The sequence below is a fragment of the Martes martes genome (genome assembly GCF_963455335.1).
Source record: "Martes martes genome assembly, chromosome: 3".
NCBI lineage: Eukaryota > Metazoa > Chordata > Mammalia > Carnivora > Mustelidae > Martes > Martes martes.
The window spans coordinates 56576556-56599344 of NC_137890.1; the positions used below are offsets into that span (position 1 = coordinate 56576556).

General features: G+C 43.7%; 1 protein-coding gene across 1 annotated transcript in view; it reads right to left on the reverse strand.

Annotated features, from left to right (window-relative positions):
• Positions 1–12623, reverse strand: part of RUBCNL (rubicon like autophagy enhancer) — a gene marked incomplete at both ends in the record, with an annotated part of 23080 nt that extends 10457 nt beyond the window's left edge. Inside the window, 8 exons of the mRNA XM_080797851.1 lie at positions 681–745; positions 2499–2644; positions 3771–3900; positions 4509–4569; positions 5054–5155; positions 8491–8701; positions 9191–9273; positions 12119–12623. Coding sequence (XP_080653977.1) covers positions 681–745; positions 2499–2644; positions 3771–3900; positions 4509–4569; positions 5054–5155; positions 8491–8701; positions 9191–9273; positions 12119–12623 — 1303 coding nt within the window. The remainder of the gene's footprint in view (positions 1–680; positions 746–2498; positions 2645–3770; positions 3901–4508; positions 4570–5053; positions 5156–8490; positions 8702–9190; positions 9274–12118) is intronic.
• Between the last annotated feature and the right edge of the window lie 10166 nt (positions 12624–22789).

Consider the following 22789-nt stretch of genomic DNA (forward strand, 5'->3'; position numbering starts at 1 on the left):
GGCTTTGGCCAGCTCCTTGATACACGCCATTCAGGCACTCAACAATTACCTTTTGAGGAACAACTGTGTGCCAGGTGCTCTTGTAGGAGCAGGGGATCAAAGCAATGAACAAAACAGACAACACGTCTGTCCTCATGGAACTTAGAATAGAGACAGGGACGCAGACCAACGATTAGCAAAATCCATAAAATCTCAAAGAGCATTTTAGGAAGGTAAGTGCTAGAATAAAAAATAAGAAGGGAGAGTAAAGTGTACACATGTTTGTGGCCAGGAGTGTGGCAATGTTGACATCTTCAACAGGGTGGCCAGAGAACATCTCACGTCGAGTGAAGGTGTGCAGGAAGTGAGGGAACCAGCCATAGGGATGTCATCCTCGGGTGAGAAAACCAGAAATGCAAATCCCTAAGTCAGGCATGAGCCTGCCTCCTTCAAGGACCAGCAGGGAGGCCATGTGGCTGGAACTGAGGGCTCAAGGGTAAGAGAACCAGGAGATAAGGTAACAAGCCAGCCACAGAGCCTTATAGGTCACGATGGCCTCTTCAGGAAAGAGAGGGCAGCAGCTGAAGTTCCTGTAACAACTCCACCCAAGGCATCTCTCACAAAAACAGCACACTCTCCAACTTCGCCATTCTTGGCCCTGTCATTGCAACCTCAACAGGTAACCCACTGCCCGTACTTACTAGGTTCTATTGGAGTTCCACAGCCAGCACACAAAAAATTCTGGGCTGCTACCACGAGTTCCTTCCTGCGCACAGAAAAGGATCACAGTTACAGTTCAGAAATAGCCAACGGAGCATTTTTCACTGACTGGACAAGAAGCTGACATCAGGGTGCTTTTCTGGGCTCGAGGCCTTAATTTTGTCATTTTTTCATGTGGGAAAAAAACAGCATTCTTCAGTAGAGTTTTCTAGTTGAGATTTCTGGGTCATTTATTTTATTTTATCATTATTTATTTAGTTAGTTCTTTTTACTTATTTATTTATTTTTTTGAGATCGCTGGGTCTTCCAAAAACCCCTACTATCCCCAGACTAGAAGTCAGTATCATGACTATTCCACCGTGGGATCTTTGGAGACGGCTCACTGCGCATGCACAGGACCCCCACCGGTGAGAACTGGAGACATATAATGCAAGGGAGAAAGCTCAGGGAGACGAAACACCAAGAGGTGATGCGCCTGGGAAGTTCACACAGGGACCCCCCAAAAATGTGGATGAATAAGAGGTCACATAAGACCTAAGTATCAAACATTTCTGGAGAGCGACCATCTACTGCAGTGTCTTCTATTGAACTCTTAACGCCACAACTCCATATGTGATTTGGAAATACGAAGGGAGTTGTAAAATTTTATTACAGTTTAGGGTCAGCAAAAATGGACCAAGGTAAAAATGTGTGGAACCCTACCCATGTGTCTTAGCACGTAGGGACATTTTAGAGAAGACATCCCTTGCTGTGGAGAGTGACCCCTCCCCAAGCCTGGAGAAGGAGCTCTTCTGCCCAAACACTCCAGACACCTTCTTGGCATTCTCTCAAAAGAAAAATACAAGACAGAGCCTATAGGGCACTTCCATGGGCCACAGGCAAGACCCTCCCCCAGTCCCTTCCTTACGCTGTAGTGTGGGAACACATTAAATACAAGCCAAGAGGAATGGAGAAACTGTAGCTGGTTAAAATGTCCCCTTAAAATGTCATACCCTTTCAGAAACAAATAAAACTACTACCTTCAATTATTATATATTTTATTTATGCAAAGACATTTATAAAAATGAGTTTATTTCTTTTTTTTCTTTTGCACCCTCTTGTCATTTTGTCTTTTAGGATTTTATTACTTCTTAGAGAACAAAGACATTTTTATATGCATCCTGTTGCATTTTTTTTAAGATTTTATTTATTTATTTGACAGACATAGATCACAAGTAGGCAGAGAGAGAGAGAGAGGAGGAGGCAAGCTTCCCGCTGAGCAGAGAGCTCAATGTGGGGCTCAATTTCAGGACCCTGGGATCACGACCTGAGCCGAAGGCAGAGGTTTTAACCCACTGAGCCACCCAGGTGCCCCATCCTGTTGCATTTCTTAACTACAGCCCTCCTCAAGGTAAGATTTTCCCTTTAAAAGAAAATTATCCATTTATTTTTATTTCACATTGGCCTGGAAAATAGAGCAGTCTTTTAAAGTTACTGTGTATGATTTTTAAGGTTCAATATTAGCCATTTAAAAAAATCCCCTTTAAACCTACTTAATTTTCAATTGATGTGTAACATACATAATTAAGGACATGGTTAAATTTGTCAAACTTACTGAGCCCCCCCACCAAAAAAACCGTGATAAACAAGGTGCTTAGATGCTAACTCAGAAAAATATGCCCAACTTTCCTTTTCCTACATAACAAATTTTCCTTCATCCCTCAGTGTGTAATTTTCTTCCCTTCCCCTACTTCCACAAAGAGGGGACCTATCACACCTTGTTACCTGCCCTGGAAGCCCTCACAGCAACCCAGACTTACTTGAGTGGTGGGTGAACATTAACTATGATTTGAAATCTGGGGGGCTCCCAGTCTTCAGCCCCTCGGATCCTAGACTTAAGGGTAATTTCCTGAACGACATCCACACTGGATTCAAAGTCTTTCCGGACACGCTCTTCATTCACTACCTGCATAACACAGAAGAGGATTTCAGAGCAACCCAAACCAGCATATTTCTGGAACAGAAAGAAAAAGAATATTCAAATGTGTTTCCAGCATTAAAATAAGCCATGAAAAATTAGCACTGCTTTCAACTGAACGAAAGGAGCCCTTCCCATATCTAACACCATCTGTAGAAGTCTTGCTTGAAACGCCAGCCAGCTGAGATCACTTTTCTTAGTATTTTGGGGAGTTCATTTGTTTTCAGACTTCAAGTTACTGTAAGTAGGTCGCTGTGACCCAGAATGCTTTTATTCGCAGCAGAAGCCCTACTGCTCTTAGTCCATAGGCTACCAGATGCTGCCCAACAGAAACCCCAGCTGTTGTCAGACTTCCCCCAAAATAGCTCTTTTAAGGCCATTCCCCAGCTTAAAAATGTCCAGTGGCTCCCCTCTGAGCCATTCCACTTTCCTGTTTGCAATTAACATGCAAACTCCTCAAAGTAGCATTCTGTGTCCTCCACAATTTGACCCTATCCTTCAAACCTAATTTCCCAGGAAGATCAACTCCACCCCCCACCCCAAACCCACACACACAGAGACACACAAACACACATTATCCAACCACACCAGGCCACCCGGCTCAGTAAACATACCATGCACACCCGCCCCTGTCACTTTTGCTCCAGCTACCCTGTACCACGTGTTTCTACCTGCTACCATTCTCAAGTTCGGAGATGTCCAGTTGGCCTTCCCGAGTCCCTGATAAATGAAGCACCCCTCCTCTGCATACACAGACTGCTTTATTCCTACCCCTGTGTTAGCTCTGCCACAAAGTTCTCTCCCCGCAGTGGGCTGGGGGCGGTCAGAGGCTGGTGTGTCCACACGGGACCAGACTGGCCATGACTCCTGCTCTTCCACTGACCAGACCGGCCGAGGGGCGGGAACTAACACATTAAACATAACAACAGCATCTCCTTAAGAGGATACAGATGAGGATGAAAATGTGAAATGTTGAATTCCCCCGGCCCATAATCAACACTCGGGAAACACTCCAGGGACCATGCAAGGAAAGGCACAAATGCCTGAAGTGAACAGCTGGCAAGATGAGAATTTAGGAACTCTCAATGCAAGGCCAGTTTATTTGGATACTTACTACTGAGCCAGCTGCATTTAGACCTGCAGGCTGATGATTAACGTCTGACAACAGCCAGCTCTTCTGGAATGCTCGGTACAGCTCCTTGGCTATTAGCTCAGCAGAGTTGAAGTCTGGCTCATAAATGATACTGAAAGGTAAGAGATGCAAAAAGTGGAAAACCACATTCGTGAGGAGTATGCTATAGATCTTCATGTTTTCAACCATCCTTCCCCCTCCAAAAACTCAGAAAAGGTGTCACAGGAGGGAACATGCCCCAGCCACCCACTGATTGTCTTACGCAACACAGTTCCTCTGCACTCGAAACAGCAGCTTTTATTTATGGAGGGGACCAAGACTGGGAAATGTGGTTAAAAAAAAAAAAAAAAAAGAGCACTGGATTTGGAGTCTGAAGACCTGAGTTCAAGTCCTGTCCTGCTCATCAAACAGCATTGTGTCCTGAGGCACATTTAGTCTGAGCCTCAGTTTCCACAGTTATGAAAATGGGGTAAAAAATCCTACCCAGGCTGATTAAATGAGAATGTACACAAAGGCCTTTAAACACTCTATTAAAAAAAATAAGACTATAGAAAGTTCTATAGAAAACTTAGTGGTGATTGTTTCATTGCTAAGTAGTAATCTCTGTCCCTGGAACTGGCTGAACTTGGTTGGAGATGTCAGAGGCTTGGCCTTCACAGTGCCTCAGCAGTGATGGCCCAGGGAGGGGTCTAGGTGCAGGTGGACACGGACCAGACCTACCTCTTCGAGGAGCTGCAGGAACACCCACAGGTTTCTGTAATATTGCTAAACTCACCAAGTTCTGCAAGTAAATAAAAGAAAGGGTATTAAAATCTTTCAATCTGTTGTACTTACTCATACTTAATTTTATAAGAACACAGAAATAAATCCCTGCCTCTCAGAAAGATCTCGTTATTCAGCATCTCCATTCTTCAGGTTCTCTGGGTTTCTATTATGAGACTACAGCTAATGACCAAAGACGGGATTTCAAAATCCAGTCTCCTGAAATTCCACCAAAATTTAATTGAGAGGCCAAACAGTTCTGACAATAATGAGTATCTGCTTTTGCATTCAATTCTACAAGCGAGATGAGAGATTATCAAAACATTTGAAATAAGAACTCTAATTATTATTACTATTATTATTATTTTTAATCTGACATAATCTGATCTTGGGAGAAGTTTCTTTGAAAGCCATTATAATGTGGTATCCCTTGGGATGCCTGTCAGTATGTGTGTGGGGGGAGGGAAATTACGAGTCATCGCTGGTGAGTTTCCAAATCTTACCTATGATAACAAAGTCGTCGAAGTCACATTTGCAGGCTTCTTTCAGCACATCAGAGTGAGTAGGCGTCCCAGCCACTGGGCTGCCCTGTAACACAGCATAACCTAGAAAAAGAAATGAAGGGGCTTTCACCAACAAGAAGAACAAGAAAAACTGTCACAGCCTACGAACTAGAAACCAGGGAATAAAAATGGGCCGAGAGTTTACATTAAAAGAGTTTAAAAATCCAGCTTTAAGAATTAAAAAAACGCAGGGAGCTATTTTTGTGTTGTTCGTCCATTCACTGTGACTGAGTGAAACAGATGGAGGAGAATCTGTGATGATGAGGGGTTCATAAGAGTCAGCTGCCTACTTTAATGTGTGTTTGAAAATTTCTAAGATACAAAGTTTTAAAAAAATGAAAGAGGACAAAAATCAGCTTCACAGGCAAAGAGTAGAGGTGACCTAAATATTATACTGGGTTGAGGAGCATCTCCCCCAAAATATATATCCACCCAGAACTTGAACCCAACACTTGCTCGATCCTGGGACCCCAGGATAATGACCTGTGAATGTGACCTTATTTGGAATTAGGGTCTTTAGGAATTAGATGTGATCAAGTCAAGCTGAGGTCATACTGGATTGGAGTGAGCTCAAAATCCAATATGACTGGTTATAAAGAGGGAAATTTGGGCACAGACACTGATAGCCAGAGAAGGTCATGTACAGACAGAGGCAGAGACAGGGGTCATGTGTCTGGCAGTAACCACTAGAAGCTGGGAGAGGCATGGAATGGGTTCTCCCTCAGAGCCTCTAGAAGGAGCCAACCATTCCAACAAGTTCACTTCTGACTTCTGTCCTCCACAACGGAGAGAGAATACATTTTCTGTTGTTTTCAGCCACCCGGTTTGTGGTATTTTGTGAAAGCAACCCGAGGAAACTACTACAAATATGTCCATGTTTTTCGATCCTGAATGCTAGTCTGTGGAATTATCCTAAGAATGTCATTAAAAAGAAAAAAAAAGGTTAAAAGGGCAGGCTTTGATCAGAAGGAGCTATCTGCAGTGCCTTTAAAATATTAAAATACTAAAAGCTATCAAAATGCCAAATAATGATAAACTGATTTTGCAAATCATGTTATTAACTCAAGAAATACCATCACGGAAAAATGTGAAAACTGTAGCAACATGGAAAACTGGATATGAAATACTGTTAATATAATCATATTATTAATGGAATTGCATTAATACAAGTATATAATCACTATGAAACTGTACTCACTTGAATAAACATAAGAGAAAAGCACAGAGAAATGGACACAATTCTTAAGGGAAATATTTTAGCCCGCAGGTTAGGCAGAGGTTACATGACTGGGCTTCACAGGGAACTGGCCAGTTTTTAAAACCACGCTGCAGTCTTGGTGCTGCAAGTCAGTTAAGGGTCTGACCTGACCCTTGGTTTCAGCTCAGGTCATGATCTCAGGATCTTGGGATCGAGCCTCGTGCCCAGTTCCGTGTGGAACTGTTCCCAGTTCCCAGATCCAGAAACCCAGTGTGCCCTGTGCAGGTTTTGCCTGGGATTCTCTCTCCCTCTCTCTCTGCCCCTCCTGCTCATTTGTGTGCACTCTCTCTCTAAGATAAATAAATCTTAAAAAAAATTTTTTTTAAACCAACAACACAGCCCCACCCTAGCCAGGTGACCATGCACAATCAGCTTCTTAGCTTTGGTTTCCTCCTGGGTAAGGTAGAGCAACCTCACCCTCTTCTGTTTCCCCCACCCTCTTTTGACCACAATCCACAGTAACATACAATCCCACTGCAACTCAGTTACAGACACAAAAATATATTTCACTGATTCAAAAAAAAAAAAAAGAAAGAAAGTTCCAGGAAGCATTGCTCCCCCGAGGTGAGTCGAATGCTGACACTTTCTGTTCTTTTTGTTTGTTTTCAAATGTTCTCAAGACCAACCTGCAACTTGAAGTATGCCGACCTACCCCAAAGGAGTAATATCCACCACCAGAAAGGTCACAAGAGACATATGTGATAAAAGACACATATTTTTATTGGGGTGGTAGAAATATTTTAAAATCTTATTTAACATATTTATATTCATGTTAAAAAAATTCAGGGGCACCTGGGTGACTCAACTGGTTACGCATCCGTCTTCGGCTCAGGTCATGATCCTGGGGTCCCAGGATCGAGCAAGGGTGGGGCTCCCTGCTCAGCAGGGAGCCTGCTTCTCCCTCTGACCCTCCCCCTGCTCATGCTCAGCCATTCAACAATATTTATAGAATACTATTTTAAGCAAGGCACTAGGCTGAAGGCAAATTCAAATGAGACACATGCTAATGCATCAAAGAGTTTAAAACCTCATAAGGGAACTGAGATACTGACACGCATAGCTGTGAGAAAACACAATTGCGTGTACCCCAGCCTTGAGAAGGGAGGGCTCCACCCTGCACAACTCCAGGAGGGAGGGAGGCAAGCACTCGGACAATCATAGAGCATTCTGGAGCACAGCTTATGCTTCCTTCCACATGAATGGTGCTCCCGCCTTGGGGTGCACTCTGGGAGCTTGTCACAGTGGTGGTGGAGGGAGACTGCTTTCGAAGAGTGGAAGAGTGAAGGAACTAATGTGACATTCCTGGGGACCCAGCATTGCAGGGAGCCCAGCCAAAGCAAAGGGAGGGAGGCAGAGGCTTGGGAGAAATGTCTGTGGGCAAGTTGACCAGGCTCGTAAAACTAAAGCTCACAGTACAACACAGGGAAATCAGGAGATGCCCATTGGCAAGCTGCATCCCACAAGGCTAAAAGTCCCAGGATCAAATCTGGCGCAAACTCAGTGGGCCATTTTAGAGGAGCAGAAGTTGTTCTAGGCAGACAGATGTGTGTGGGATGGATGAGCGGAAAGAGGCTGCAAGTAAAGAGAAAACTAAAGGCAGCAAATGTGTCTTGAGGACCTAAGTGCACTGCTTACAGAATGACTGACCAGAGGCTGCTGTGATGGGCCAGGTCAAAGGCAGACAGGGAACAGTCGGAGGGGATGTCACCGTTACTGAGAAGTCAGGGCTGATTTGATCACTAGAAACGGGGCCAAGACACAGACACACACAAAAAAGAGTCAAAGATAAAGCACAGAAATAGTATTGAAATAGGAATCATTTCTTTTCTCCCCACTGACGGCCTCAGAGGGGATGATGGTCCGATCACATTCCTTCACTCCCCTGGCCAAGGGTGGCTGACCAGTTGGGGATACCCAATCAAAGCAGGCCCCCTTGGGGGGTCCTCCTGGGAATGTGGATCCGGGGTCCTGTAAGACCGGGGTGAGCTATGCAGCTGGTTATTCAGGAAGTTTTAGAAAGTTGTAGGCAAAGGATTTGAAGATCTACTTTGGGATGTGACAGGAAAAGAGACATGAATGGAGAACACAGCATAAAGTCTCTCTGATGTGCCCTACTTGCCTTCATAGCCGCTGTCAGAAGAATTGGAAGACCCAGATTCTTGCTTTGTGTTGATATAAAACGTGACTTCGGAGTCAGCTTGGTCATTCCCAAGCACCCTACTGGCTTCTTCCACACCCCAGGGCTCTGTGTGCTGTTGACTCAGGATCATACACTTAATTTTCTCCATTGCTGCTATAATCATATCTGCAACGTAGAAGTGGGCGTTTTCCTGCAGGGGAGAAAAAAAGTATCAGGTAAAATACAAGCATAATTGACTGTTTTTCATTGAGGGTATACTGGATTGAAAAATCAAGAAGCTGTATTTAAGTGGAGTTAATGCACAGAAATATAAAATGTTCACTTAACTCAGGGATCACAGGTCATTCTATAAAGTAGAGCCCCTATCTTCCAGACACATAAAATTTAGCCCACTGCGACCAACAGATACCCTAAGCTGAATTTCTTGTGATCTAAGACGCCGGGTTGGTGGTGGCCCAAGGGTAGACCTCCGGCATTGGTCATGGAAAATTTCCCAGCTGAGCGCAGACACTGACTCAGAGCCCTTCTTAGCTCAGCGCGCCTGCCAGAGGCTGAAATGAAACCAATCTGCCAAGCTTCACCAAGCGAAGTTTCCAGATTTAAATCAGAACAGCACCATCTAAGGAATGAACACTCCCTGTGGTTTTAGAAAAGGAAAAAAAAAAGAAGCTGTATTCACCTTTTCGACATCGACAGGGAGCAGGAATGCCTCCGGAGAGAAGGAATTCAAAGAAGTGGTTCTTCTGCTGACTTGAACAGCACCTGCAATGCAGCAAGTTATTAAAAATGGAGAAAAGAAGTTCAAAGATTCCCTAAGAAAACAAAATGAGGGACATCTGGGTGGCTCAGTGGGTTAAGCCTCTGCCTTCGGCTCCGGTCACAATCTCAGGGTTCTGGGATCGAGCCCCACATCGGGCTCTCTGCTCAGCAGGGAGCCTGCTCCCCTCCCCCCACCATGCCTAACTGCCTCTCTGCCTACTTGTGATCTCTGTCAAATAAATAAATAAAATATTTTTAAAAAATGATGCTAGGCAGTGGCCTTAAAGTATTTTTTTAATTATTATTATTTAGCACAATTCCAGAATAAGTTAGGATGCCAGAAGAAGACAGGACCTTCTGGTGGGAGGCTTTGCAGAGATTGCGTTAATGGGGATCATTTCTACAAGAGCCTGTTGGAGCAACCTGGGAGGACTCCTCAGAGAAGGAATGGGAGAACCCCTGGATGGAGGAGACCAATGAGGCGAAGAGGGTAGAAAGAGAAGATCGTGGAAACTATCTAACGGAGACAGAGAAGGGTGAGAATGAACAGTCTAGAAGGAGGGCCCTAGGAATTATGGGGTCTCTTCTCCCATGCCCTGTGACTGACCCAAAACTTCTTGTTTACAGAGACAAATCTATCTGAAAAAGGCCAGCATTGCTTCTCTGAAATGGTCTTCCTGCAGCCGAAAACCAGAAGAAACTGCAGAGGACAGATGCAGCTGACTTATCCATTCTGCCCCCTGAGCCGCTCCGTTACTGGCAGCAAACACCATCAAAACAGAATGATTCCTGTCATGTGATTCCTTCTTGCAGCATTTAAGGCAAAACTTTTCTACAAGGGCCCCAAGAGCTGAGTTGTTCCAACCTGCTAAATGAGCCAAAATACCACAGATGGCTTCAAGACTAGATAGCTCTCAGGGTGACAAAGAGAGACGCTAGCAGAATCGCCCGATCCCCTGCCTCTGCTTCAAGAAAGCGACTGTTCCACGAAGAACTCTGAGTCGGTTAGCTCCAGAATCCATCTGGGGTGGGCCAGCTCTTTCTGAAAAGGACTAGGGATTAGGTATTACAGGCTCTGAGGACCGTCTGTTGCAACTACACAGTTCCGCCCCTGGGGAGAGGATGGCCTTATCAGTAACACATGCTGTACTTTATTTGTAAAATCAGGAGGCCGGAAGGAGCTGGCCCATAGGTCATAGTTTTTTGACCCTGAGGAAGAAACAGGACAGAGAAAAGTCAAGCTGCGGATTCCAGTTCCAGCTCTCTCTACACCAGCGGGCTGGGCCTCTGTGTTAAAATATCCTCATTTCTTGCACTAGGAGAGGTAGCTATTAGGAGATTGAAGGAGGCCAGGAATGTGAGTGTGCCCTGCAAACAAAAGGAACTGTGGATTGGTTTCTTGGGGCCTCAGGAAATGCTAGGCTGGGAGAGTAGGCGGGTGGGTCTTCCTCTACCATACTATCTAGAAAAGGAAGAGTGTGCTGCTGTCAGTTGTGATGAAGCAGTCACAGGAAAAATTCTGTGTCTTAGTTGCAAATGCCTAGTCTTTGCATTGCTGTCCCACAGCAAAGAGAGACCAGATTGCTAGGGACTTCTTTTTTTTTTTAATTCCATAAGCAGCATCCTCCTACCAAGTTCAAGATGGAGTGGCTTTTAAAAGTACTTACAGAAATTGCTGGAGATTATTGTCTTAGGACAAAAGGGGCTGGGGCAACTGTTTTCTTTCTGGGAGAAAGACAAAGCTACAGGATAATTTTAAATTGCAGAACCACTTGCTGTAGAGTGTGTCATTTTGTTCAAATTTGGTTCTTATTTCAAAACTAGCCCATTTTAAGATTGTCCAAAATCTGCTATGCTTAAGCTATGAATAACATGTTAAAGATTATCATCATCTTCGACTTTTCCAAAAGTTTTTCCGATAGAACAAATAAACCGCATATTTTAGGAAAGGGGGAGGGCTGGTTCTTGCTGGTAAGAAATAAATAAATTATCCACATATGTACACACATATGGACACACACACACACACAGGCAGGCGGGCAGCTTTCAAACTGTTTTGAAAGAAAAAAACTTCATCAACTATTTGAACTAGGGTTCTGAAAGAAATACAAATCAACACAGTGCGAATATAACATAATGAATATTTTCTTAAAAATCAGAACGCCACAAATGAGAACAGTAATAGATAACTTATTGACTCTTGAGTGGCATTTTGCAGGCATTATCTTATTTTAGGAATTCCAGTTTTTTAAGAATATGTGAGTTACTTCAGAGCAATGGGAACCCTGGCTTTAATTAAAAAAAAAAAAACAAAACCTTCTGTATAGTCTTTGGGGGAATTGTTATTACCATTTTTAAATCTTACTATTTTCTAGTCACACTCCATTTAGGTAAATAGAGGTGAGGCAGCAAGTGCATCTCCTAGGAAAGTACCCATGTGAAACGGAACCCACCCTGTCTGGACACACTCCCCACCCCACTCTACCCCACCCCACCACACTGAATTGCGAGCGCTTCCGATACTCTCTTTCAGGCAACCGCATGGGCCAGAAGCTCCTGGAGGCACACACCAGCTCAAAGATGGCAGCTGGCACTGATTATCAACTAAGCTGAGCAAAGATGGCACCCCCTTGCTATCGAAGGAGAACGGAAATACCTGATTTTACCCATTGTGACCATCCGGACAGCTGGGCTGGAGACGATATTAAATGAGCTAATGCACCAGCCTCTGATCAAAGTGGAAAACCATGACTTTTTTCTCATAACAAAGACCGTAAGACGAGCTTTAGACCAAGCAAGGCCGGCATGGCAACAGACAGGAATGAGGTAAATTCCTGACTGGGGTTACCTTCATCCGTGGAAGCTGTCAGTTGGGAAGGCTGCAGAAAAGCATGGTCTGCTTCAGGACAAGGAGAGGAGTTTGTGAACAGAGACATCTGAGGAGAGTGTCCTAGGAACACCACCTGCTCTTCCGTTGAGGTAAAAGAGAGGTCGCCGCTCTTGTCCCCTGAGCCCTGGGCAGAGTCTGCGGTATCCTTTGACAGTGATGTCTCCACCACGGAGTCCCCAAGAGACAATGGTGAGGGGTTGAGGGGCAAGGCGGTGTCCCCTCCAAAGTGGTTCCCACTTTTCCTCACTGTTGGCACCCGAGGGGGCGAATCCCGAGACTGTTGCTGCTCACACTGGGGGTTAATCCAGGCAGCTTTGTGCCTCATGAATCTGACGTCTGAGTGGCAAGGAGGCTGGTCAGTGTCCAGGAGGCTGGGGGAAACATCAGTGTCGCCAGGGTCATTGTTGTCCCTGTCCCATGAGTCCACTGGAGAATCGTGTCGGCCTGTAGACTGTGACACCATCTTTCTGAGCTCAGGGTGGTGTGAGTTCCACTGTTCTACTGGATTAGGGCCTTGTACTCACCCGAATGCCAGTTGGGGGGGGGGCAGACAGCTTATCTGCAACAAGCAAAAATCATTCAAGATAAGTAAGAACACAGTCATATTTTTAACTCCAAAATCTTTGGAGGATAAGAAACAAAACATTAGTAAGTTTGTACTTCACCCTGTATAATACAGTCAATTCCCCTTGGATTTACAAGAAATAACTAAACAAACACATAAATAAAGAAATAAGTAAATTAGCAATACAACTAGCAGCAGACATAAGAAGCACGATGTTGGGGGGTATCTGGGTGACTCAGTGGGTTAAGCCTCCGCCTTGGGCTCAGGTCATGATCTCAGGGTCCTGGGATCAAGCCTCGCATTGGACTCTCTGCTCTTTGGGGAGCCTGCTTCCCCTTCTCTCTCTCTGCCTACTTGTGCGCTCTCTCTCTCTCTGTCAAATAAATTAATAAATAAATCTTTAAAAAAAAAAAAAGAAGCATGATGTTAGGACAAGAAAGGGTTTTCAAGGCATAAAGATAATCAAAGATTGTTTTATAAAAGGATAAAGGCATATACGCATACTGGTGATAAAACAGATAAAAGTGTAAGACAGCCGTGCATTATTCCAATAAAATTAAATGTCAAACCCCAAATGGGAATACCATGGGGAAGTAAAGACACATTTTCATAGTTTCTTAGTTTCTCGTTTTTATTTAGTCTGGGGTCGGGGAGAGAGAGAAGGAAGGGGGACATAGGGAGAGGGAGAGAGAATCTTAAACAGGTTCCATTCCCGGTGTGGAGCCCGATGCAGGGCTTGATCTCACAACCTGAGATCATGACCAGAGCCAAAAATCAAGAGTTGGCAGCCTAACCTACTGAGCCACCCAGGCATCCCAGTTGGCTCTCTCTTAAGCTCACTGTTTGGCTCCAGTAAATACAGCCATGATTAAAATGTCGAGAGCTACTCCAAAGAGAAGCACTCTGGTCACCGTAATCAGCATGTGTCCTTCTACTGCTCCCACTGTCCTTCACTCTATGAGGCTCAAGTAATCTTAACAGCAAAAGCAAAGTCAGCAAGGGGAAGGCCTAGAGATGGAAGCAGTTGGCTTAAGTGAGCTTAGCTTAAAGGAAGGGTGGAGAACAGGGGTGCAAGGTGGTGACTGAAACTTTGGAGTCAGTTTCAGGGTTTTAAAAACTAGTGTTATGTATGCAGATGGCTCCCACCTGGATCTCTGCTCCTGACCTCCCCTGGGACCGCAGGCTAGCATATCTTACTGCCTATCCGACATCCATCCAGGGGACATGGCAAACTAACACATTCAAAAGGATGCTAGTTTCCCCCAAATCTGCTCCTCCCTGGTTTTCCCATCCCAGGAAACTTATCTCCCAGTTGCTGAGGCCCAAAATCTGGAAGTGATCCCTGATCCTATCTTTCCCTAACTCTTCGTCTTTAATCCATTAGCGAGTTCATGTCCATAGCTACTGCCCTCATCTAAGTCACCATCTTCTCCCACTTGGGTCTCCTTCCATCTGCCCAGCGGGCCTCCCTGCTTCTATTTTTTTCAACTTATAATCAAGAGGTATGCAGAGATCTTTTATAAGCCTACATAAGATGTCAGTCCCCTAGTCATCCACCCGCCCTTAATAGATCCCATCGAATCTGTAACAAAATCCAAAATCCTTACCTTGTCCTTAAGGCATGACATGATCCTGTCCTGCAGACCACTCTCACTTATCTCTGTCTATCCCCAATAAGTCCCAAGCACGCAGCAAACTCTTATGTCCCCCAGGCTCTTGCCCATTCTAATGGTGCTGTTCTAGCCCCTTTACCTGGACCGCTCTTCCCCCAACTGATCATACATCTGACTCCTTTCAGTCTTGTTCACGTATTGGCTTATAAATTACTTCCTCAAAGAAGTCTTTCCTAACTACCTCTCTTAAAGTAGTTCCCCAGTTACTGCCTATCACATCACCTTGCTTAATTTCCATCATAGTCATCTCACTTCCTGATGTATTTTTAGCTCCTCACTGTCATTCCCCTCTGCCCCCTCCCTATAAGCTCCATGAGAGCAGGAACCTTGTCTGTTCTCCACCAGGCGCAGAGCTCTCTATGGGGACTAAACACACTTCCGGACTGAAGAAGAAAATCCAACAAACTGGAAATAATATCATGAGCTGGTGAGAGGACTTCTGTGGTAGACACACCTGTTCTGTTACTGTGGCAGAATTATCAGTACAAGGGTAGAGGTGAATCTGTGTTCCTAATGATAGGACATTCTTCTCACCCAACACTTACAAATAGACCAAAAGAAGGTACATGAGAAAGCTGTACCACAATTCCTTGGGTTTTCTTGACTTGGGGCCTTCCGTTCTAGGTCAAACCTTTCAAAGTGACACATACACATAGACAGGATACACATAATACTGCACAATACTACATAAGCTCCAAATCACCCCTCACCAAGTATCACGGGCTCTGATGGCAACTGCCAGAATTCATCTCAAGCGCTTTGTCTTCCTTCTCCAAACCTCAAATCTCACCCACTGCCCCAATTTCTCTTCATCACCTGTCTTTTCCTCTCCAATAATTTTGGGCATCATCATTACAAATGGGAATCATGACTGTGTTTTTATGGAATGCCCCCCCAACAGAAGCCTAGAGCGAGTGAAGCATGCCCATGGGCCCAAACCCGCCAATCCCACCTCATTCCCAGAAAGGACACTGGTAACCACTTCCAACTTCTTCCTATGAATTAACGTACATAGGACAGATCAGAAGATGAGACCCATACACAAGGGCTCGTCCTGGACAGAGTCTATAACGAACTTTCTTTTTCTCTCAACAAGGTCTTGAGGGTGCTTATCTTAACTATCTTACCACTTTCTATAGTATAAATGTATCCAAATTTACTGAGCCAGACTCCTATTGACAGAAATTTATTTTCGGTTTTTCACTATTATAAAACATATAGCAATGAACATCTTTGTCTGTGTTGCTTTTTGTTGATTTTCTCTCACTAGATCTCTTCTCTTTACAAGTTCCAATTTTAGTTCTGAGTCTGTAGCTCCTGATAATGTATTTCCAAGAGAATGAAGCTAGAAGTTGTGTTTTACGCTCAGTTCTCTCCACGTCATAGCTGTCCTTGTGTGTGGGAGACAATTATAGAAGTGAATGCATAGTCTCCAACTAATGATAAGTAGCAGTGATCCCTGGGTTTGTTTTTTTTTTATAAACGGATTAAAGGTAATAGTTCAAAAAGGGTGATGCTAATTCTGAGCCTCCCAGATATGGAATTGACTTAACGGCACAAAACGGAGCAAAACAGACTTTCTTTTCAAAAATAATTTCAGAAGCTGGTACTTGCTCCACTTCCTTCTACAAAGATGCTTTTGTTTCACACAAATACCCCACAGATGTTGGCTTCTCGAGAGGATGACAAGCCGGGCTGGACACTCATTAAGGAGCATGAGTTTCTCTGAGAGGGAGATGGCCACAGGAGAGGGCAATGATTAGAAACAAAGTCCAGGCCCTAGTCCCAGAGATCAACATCTCCACTGCTTGATCTTTGGTGAGATACCATTATATCGTTGTGCTGCTAGTAGTCACCTTGCTTGTGGTTTGTCAATTATTCGATTACACAAATAATTACTGAGCACCTCTACATGGCTGGCACTGTTTTTGTTCTGGAAGCACTGGAGTAAAATAAGCTCCATGATTCCTCCAGTCATTTATGCTCTGGTTAGAGGGGAGACGGTGACTAAACCCAAACATTCACACATTTCAGTGCTGACAGGCAGTAGGTAATACGGGCCTAAACAATGGTTGGCATCTTCCCGAAATGCTTCCAACGGTCACAAATGGGGTTTTTGAATCAGAGAGGCTTAGGTACAAAGATAAAATCAATTTTCAAAAACATTTTAAAGGAGGAGAAATCAGAGCGCAAAGCTTACCGCCATTTCTATTGAGATTTTCCTGTTGAGGTAGAGCACGGGCCAGATTACTAGTTAACATATGTGAAGCAGCAGAGGTCCTAGACAAGAGAGAGACTCCCGGATCCCCCCTGTCCAGTCATTCCGGGTGGTTCTCTGCCCCTCAAGATCAGTGGTTCTGCTGAGAATGACCGCATCACGAGGGCAACCTCAGAGCCACAGGGTTGCCTGCAAAGATACCACTTTTGCAAAAGGGATGGATGACTCAGTTGCGCAGGAACCACCGTGACCTCTACAGTGACCTCACAAAAGTCTTTCAGACCCTAACTGGCCAGCACTTTGATGGCAGAAGAGCAGCTCTTAGCTGCTAGGACCCCTAACAATCGGATGAATATACACGAGCATGTCAGATTTAGGATTTTAGATTTTCTCTGCCTGAGCACTAACTACTGACTGAATACTTACTGGGAGCATTAAAGACTCATCTTAAATGTCGCCTTCTCAGCAACGCCTCCATGGCCCCCCATATAAGTCATGGCCACTGTCCCAGCCAGTAATTCCTCTCCCCCTACCCACCTCTAGTTTTCTTCTTACTCCTTAGCATGACTCCCCGTTTCATTCAATCTCAAAGACTGACACCTGCTAGAATGTAAAATCTCTGAGGGTAATTGTTTTAAAAAATTGTACTTGGGACACTACTTTGTTCCCAGAAGCTAGAACAGGGGCACATCATAGGTGTTCAGCAAAGATATTCTTTGAGTGTGAATAAAATGAATGAAGGAATGAATGAGGGGCGCCTGGGTGGCTCAGTGGGTTAAAGCCTCTGCCTTCGGCTCAGGTCATGGTCTCAGGGTCCTGGGATCGAGCCCCGCATCGGGCTCTCTGCTCAGCGGGGAGCCTGCTTCTCCCCCACCGCCCCCCGCCTGCCTCTCTGCCTACTTGTGATCTCTGTCTATCAAATAAATAAATAAAATCTTCAAAAAAAAAAAAAAGGAAGGAATGAATGAACAAACACTACCTAAGTATGGTTCTGTTGGTTGTTTCTGTTGCCCAAGAAAGAAAGTCAAGAATATATGTCCATCATTAGAAGAAATTGGAGATCATGACCTAAAATTCCTGTCAACCGTTTCCTTGGAATAAAGGAAGTTAGAGACTAGAAATCACAAATAAGAGTGGAGGTGAAAAGTAAAATTCATCTATGGCGATTTTATGGTGGCTTACCGAGCAGGCTCAATAATAAATGAAAGTGAACGGTCAGCGTGTAAGCTGTTTGAGGTTAACACAGTTCCCTGGTCCTCTTCCTCTTTCCTGATCTACTTCCCTTCAAGCTTAGACTTTAAACAGACTCACACTATCACTTACCAAACAGAAATCATTAAGATGCCCAGTCAAGCGACTCCACGGCTTCCACAAAGCGGCCAGGAATCAGAGCAAACTGCCATTTTCCGACAGCTACAAGGTTACCGCCACTGAATGACACATGCCGAACTCTGTGTTCTAACATGAAGAGCGCCCGGAAGGTGACAGGGCTATATTGCAACAGTGGTGGTGGCATCCCAGGGACTCCTCCCTGACCAACTTGACCTGCGACAATGACCCTTAATTTTGAAGGTCTGCTGTCAACACCAGGAAAGGACAGAAAGCAATTATGACAAATGGGTGGGGTGAGAAGGGGAAGACCCTACAAAGGCAAAGACCAAGGAACATAGATATTTTGCCTAAGAAAACTGCAAGGTTGCCTAAGATACACAGATGACTAACTTCCTGTGGTCTGTGTATGTCACACTTAACCACTCTCATTCTATGTGATGATAACATGAATTACCTCAGGTTTTACTATGCTGATTTGGGAACTGAAATAAAGAACATTAGGGGACTTGCCCAAAGCCTTACCATGAATAACTACCAGACATAGAACAAAAAAACAAAAATCTGACCTGATCCAAAGCTCCTTCCACTGATATTTATATGTGCCATCTGGACTCAAATTAGGATGTTTGCAATTTCACTGGCAAAGTAATTTTAAGAATTTTCCCATGAGATCTGTCACAAAATGAAGGATTAAGAACCACGCCACTATACTTGCTTCCATGTTTTTAGAGCACCGTGCCTGGAATTTTATGATTATATCTATTTATAAAAAACAAACAAATTTATTGTACCTACATCTCCAGTATGGGACTATTTATTTATAAACCTTATATGTGCACCGCTATTCTAATACATCATGTACTTAAAAATTCACGAAACTAGCATTTTGTTCTTTCTTCCAGTAAATCATCTTGCATCCTAAAGGTACCTACCACCATACAAATAATGGTTTAGTTAAAACCTTCTATATAAAAAACAGTGATAAACAAAAAAAAATTATCTATCCATGAATATTAGACAACTGAATAAGACTTACAAAAAATATTAATACAAACATTCACCCACAGTAAGGGTAGGCACCTACCCTTAAATGATGGCAAGTCTCCCAAGTTTGGGCAAAATAAAACAGGGAGCCATGTCAGAAAACAGTCTGGCAGTTCCCCAAATGGTTCAACATACAGTTACTATTTGACCTAGCAATTCCTCTTCTGGGTATATGCCCGAGAGAATGAAAGCAGATGTTCACACAAGCACTTGTGCACAAATGTGAATGGAAGCATTATTCACAATAGCCCAAAAGTGGAAACTACCCCAATGTCCATCAACTGACGGAGGGGTAAGCAAAGTGTGTGACCACCAGACAATGCAGTACTATTCCGCCACAGTAAGAAGTGATACACTGAGACATGCTGCAGCATGGGTGAGCCCTGAAAATGTTATACAAAGTGAAACAGCCAGTCACGAAAGATATTTCGTATTGATAGATACTTCTTTTTAATGAAATGTCCAGTATAAGTAAATCCATAGAGACAGAACATAGATTAGTGGAGGAAGGAGGGAGTGAGAACATAAAGAGTGATAACTAAAGGGTACAGGGTACATTTTTGAGGCTCTAAATGTTCTAAAATTAACTGTGGCAATGATGACACATATCTGTGAATATACTAAAACCACTGAACTGTACACTTTAAAAGTGGCATTTTTTAGAGATATATTTATTTATTTGAGAGGGGGGAGGCAGAGGAAGAGGGAGAGAATACCAAGCAGATGCCACACTGAGCATGGAACCCGAGGCGGGGCTCCATTCCATGACCCTGAGGTCACAACCTGAGCCGAAACCAAGAGTTGGATGCTTAACCAACCGAGCCATCCCAGTGCCTCTGAACTGTACATTTTAAATGGGTGAATTGTATGTTATGTGAACTCTAGTTCCATCTCAATAATGCTGTCCAAAAAAATGAAGTGGGAGGAAGTTCCCATCTCCCTTCTAAAAAGATCTAGGAAGCCTAGAGAGCACTGGTATGGCACGGGCTCGGGGACTCAGAGGACAACTGACTGTAAGTCAGGCTGCAAACACAGGCACTGAAAGTGAAGGGAAAAATAGAGCATACATAAAGGGAATACAGAATATGGGTGCCTAAAGTAGGTACAGAGAGGAAAGGGGAAGTAGAAGTGAAATTGCCACCACTGACCTATCTGGAAAAAGAAAAGAGAAAAAAAACAAAAACCAAGAGCTGGTAAAGATGACATCATGAATGTGATGGCAACCAGCAATGGGGCACTGGTTGCCAGATCCTACACAATGGTCCAGACATCGACATCCCCATCTTGAAACTAGCACTGAGAGGGAGGTTCTGCTGGTCCCAACTTATAGATGGGAAACAAAATCAACACAGTTAAGTATTGTGCTTCTGTTTTTAATTTTTTTAAAAGATTTTATTTATTTATTTGACAGAGATCACAAGTAGGCAGAGAGGCCAGCGAGGAGGAGGGAGCAGGGTCCCCACCGAGCAGGCGAGCCTGATGCGGGACTCGATTCCAGGACCCTGAGATCATGACCTGAGCCGAAGGCAGAAGCTTAACCCACTGAGCCACCCAGGCACCCCAAGTATTGTGCTTCTGTGTGATTAAGTGCCTATCCTTGAGAAGTATATACAGACGTATGTAAAAATCATTGATAGAATTTCTGACATCTGCTTTGAAACAATCCAGTGGGAAGTGCCAGCAGAAGTTATAGGTGAAACCCAATTGGCCATGTCAAGAATTGCTGAAAATGGGAAAAGTGTACATGTACTGATCCCTTTACTTCCAAGTTTGAAATTTTCCATAAGCAAACTCCCTAGGTAAAAGTTAAAAAACAAAAAACAAAAACAGGTTTGCCTGGGTGGCTTAGTCTGTTAAGCATCTAACTCTTGATTTTGGTTCCGATCTTGATCACAGGGTTGTGAGATGGAGCCCAGGCTTGTGAGATCAAGACCCTGGTGGGGTTCCACACTGGGTCTGGAGTCTGCTTGAGGTTCTCTCTCTCCCTCTGCCCATCCCCCACCCCATCTTGCTCATGTGTGTGCCCTCTCTCTCTCTCTCAAAAAAAAAAAAAAAGTTTAAGAAAACAAATTAAAGGGGTGCCTGGGTTTCTCAGTTGGTTAAGCAGCAGCCTTCATCTCAGGTCATGATCCCAGGGTCCTGGGATTGAGCCCCACATCCGGCTCCTTCCTCAACAGGGCACCTGCTTCCCCCTCTGCCTGCCTGCTGCTCCCCCTGCTTGTGCTCTCTCTCTCTATCTCTTTGTGTGTCAAATAAATAAATAAAATCTTTAAAAAAAAAAAAAAGAAAAAATCCATCAACAGATGAATCGATAAAGATGTTGTATATACATGTATATGTATGTATATATGTATGTATACATATGTATATATGTATATATAGATATATAATGGAATATTAAGCAGCCATCAAAAATGACATGTTGTCATTTACAATGATGTGGGTGGAACTAGAAGGTATTATGCTAAGTGAAATAAGCCAATCAAAGAAAGACAATGATATGACCTCACTTATATGTGGAATTTAAGAAACAAAACAAAGGATCATAGGGGAAGAGAGGAAAAAATAAAACAAGATGAAACCAGAGAGGGAGATAAACCCTAAGAGACTCTTAATCATGGGGAACAAACTGGAACAAACTGAGAGTTGCTGGAGGGGAGGGGCTTGAGTGATGGATATTAAGGAAGGCACATGAAGTAATGAGCACTGGGTATTACATAAGACTAATGAATCACTGACTTCTACCACTGAAACCAATAATACATTATATGTTATTTAACTGAATTTTAATTTAAAAAATTAAAAATATAAAATTTTTAAATTAAAAAAAAAAAGAAAGAACTTCAACATTGCTGTATCTGTCCATGTAACCTTGAGTTACCTCTCTGACCTACTTCTCTATTACCTCTACATTCCTACACCTCTATACCCTTCTGATCCCTGTACCCCCCCACCCCCCTATACTCTTCTAGTTGCACTCACTTCTTTATTCAAATTTGCCTTTGGAATGAGACTTTCCTCATCACCCTTTTAAAAACTTCATCCCTGGGGCGCCTGGGTGGCTCAGTGGGTTAATGCCTCTGCTTTTGGCTCAGGTCATGGTCCCAGGGTCCTGGGATCGAGCCCCGCATCGGGCTCTCTGCTCAGCAGGGAGCCTGCTTCCTCCTCTCTCTCTGTCTGCCTCTCTGCCTACTTGTGATCTCTGTCTGTCAAATAAACAAATAAAATCTTTAAAAAAAAAAAAAAAAACTTCATCCCTAAAATATACACTATCCTGGTTTACTGCCCTATTTTTTTTTTCCCAGAGCACTCGTCTTCTATTATCTTAGCCATCATCATCAGTTCATAACTAACACTTACACGACATTTACTATGGGCCTGGCCCTGTTCTAGACTTTTCTACACACACACACATACTTGATCCTTCTAACAATCTATGAGGTAGCTATAACAACACTAGGACCCAAGGCATAGCTTGAAACTGGAGCGTTTCCCACCCAGGCAGTCTTGCTCCTAAGTTCACATTCTTACCTGCAATAGTGCAGGGATGAGGGAAAGACCTTTAAATCTCATGGATCCAAACATCTCTCCAGAATACCAAAATTTATCACGCACGAAGGGGCTGCTGGCAATGTCAGTGACATGGGCATGCTTATACCTCCCTGGGCCCCAATCCCCACAGGAACCAAGAGTTTAAACTAAGAATGAGACCAAAACCAAAACCAACAAAAAAAAAGCATTTTATATATGTCGTAGGACCGTTGAAATGATTAGACGATTGAACCATATTGCTTAAA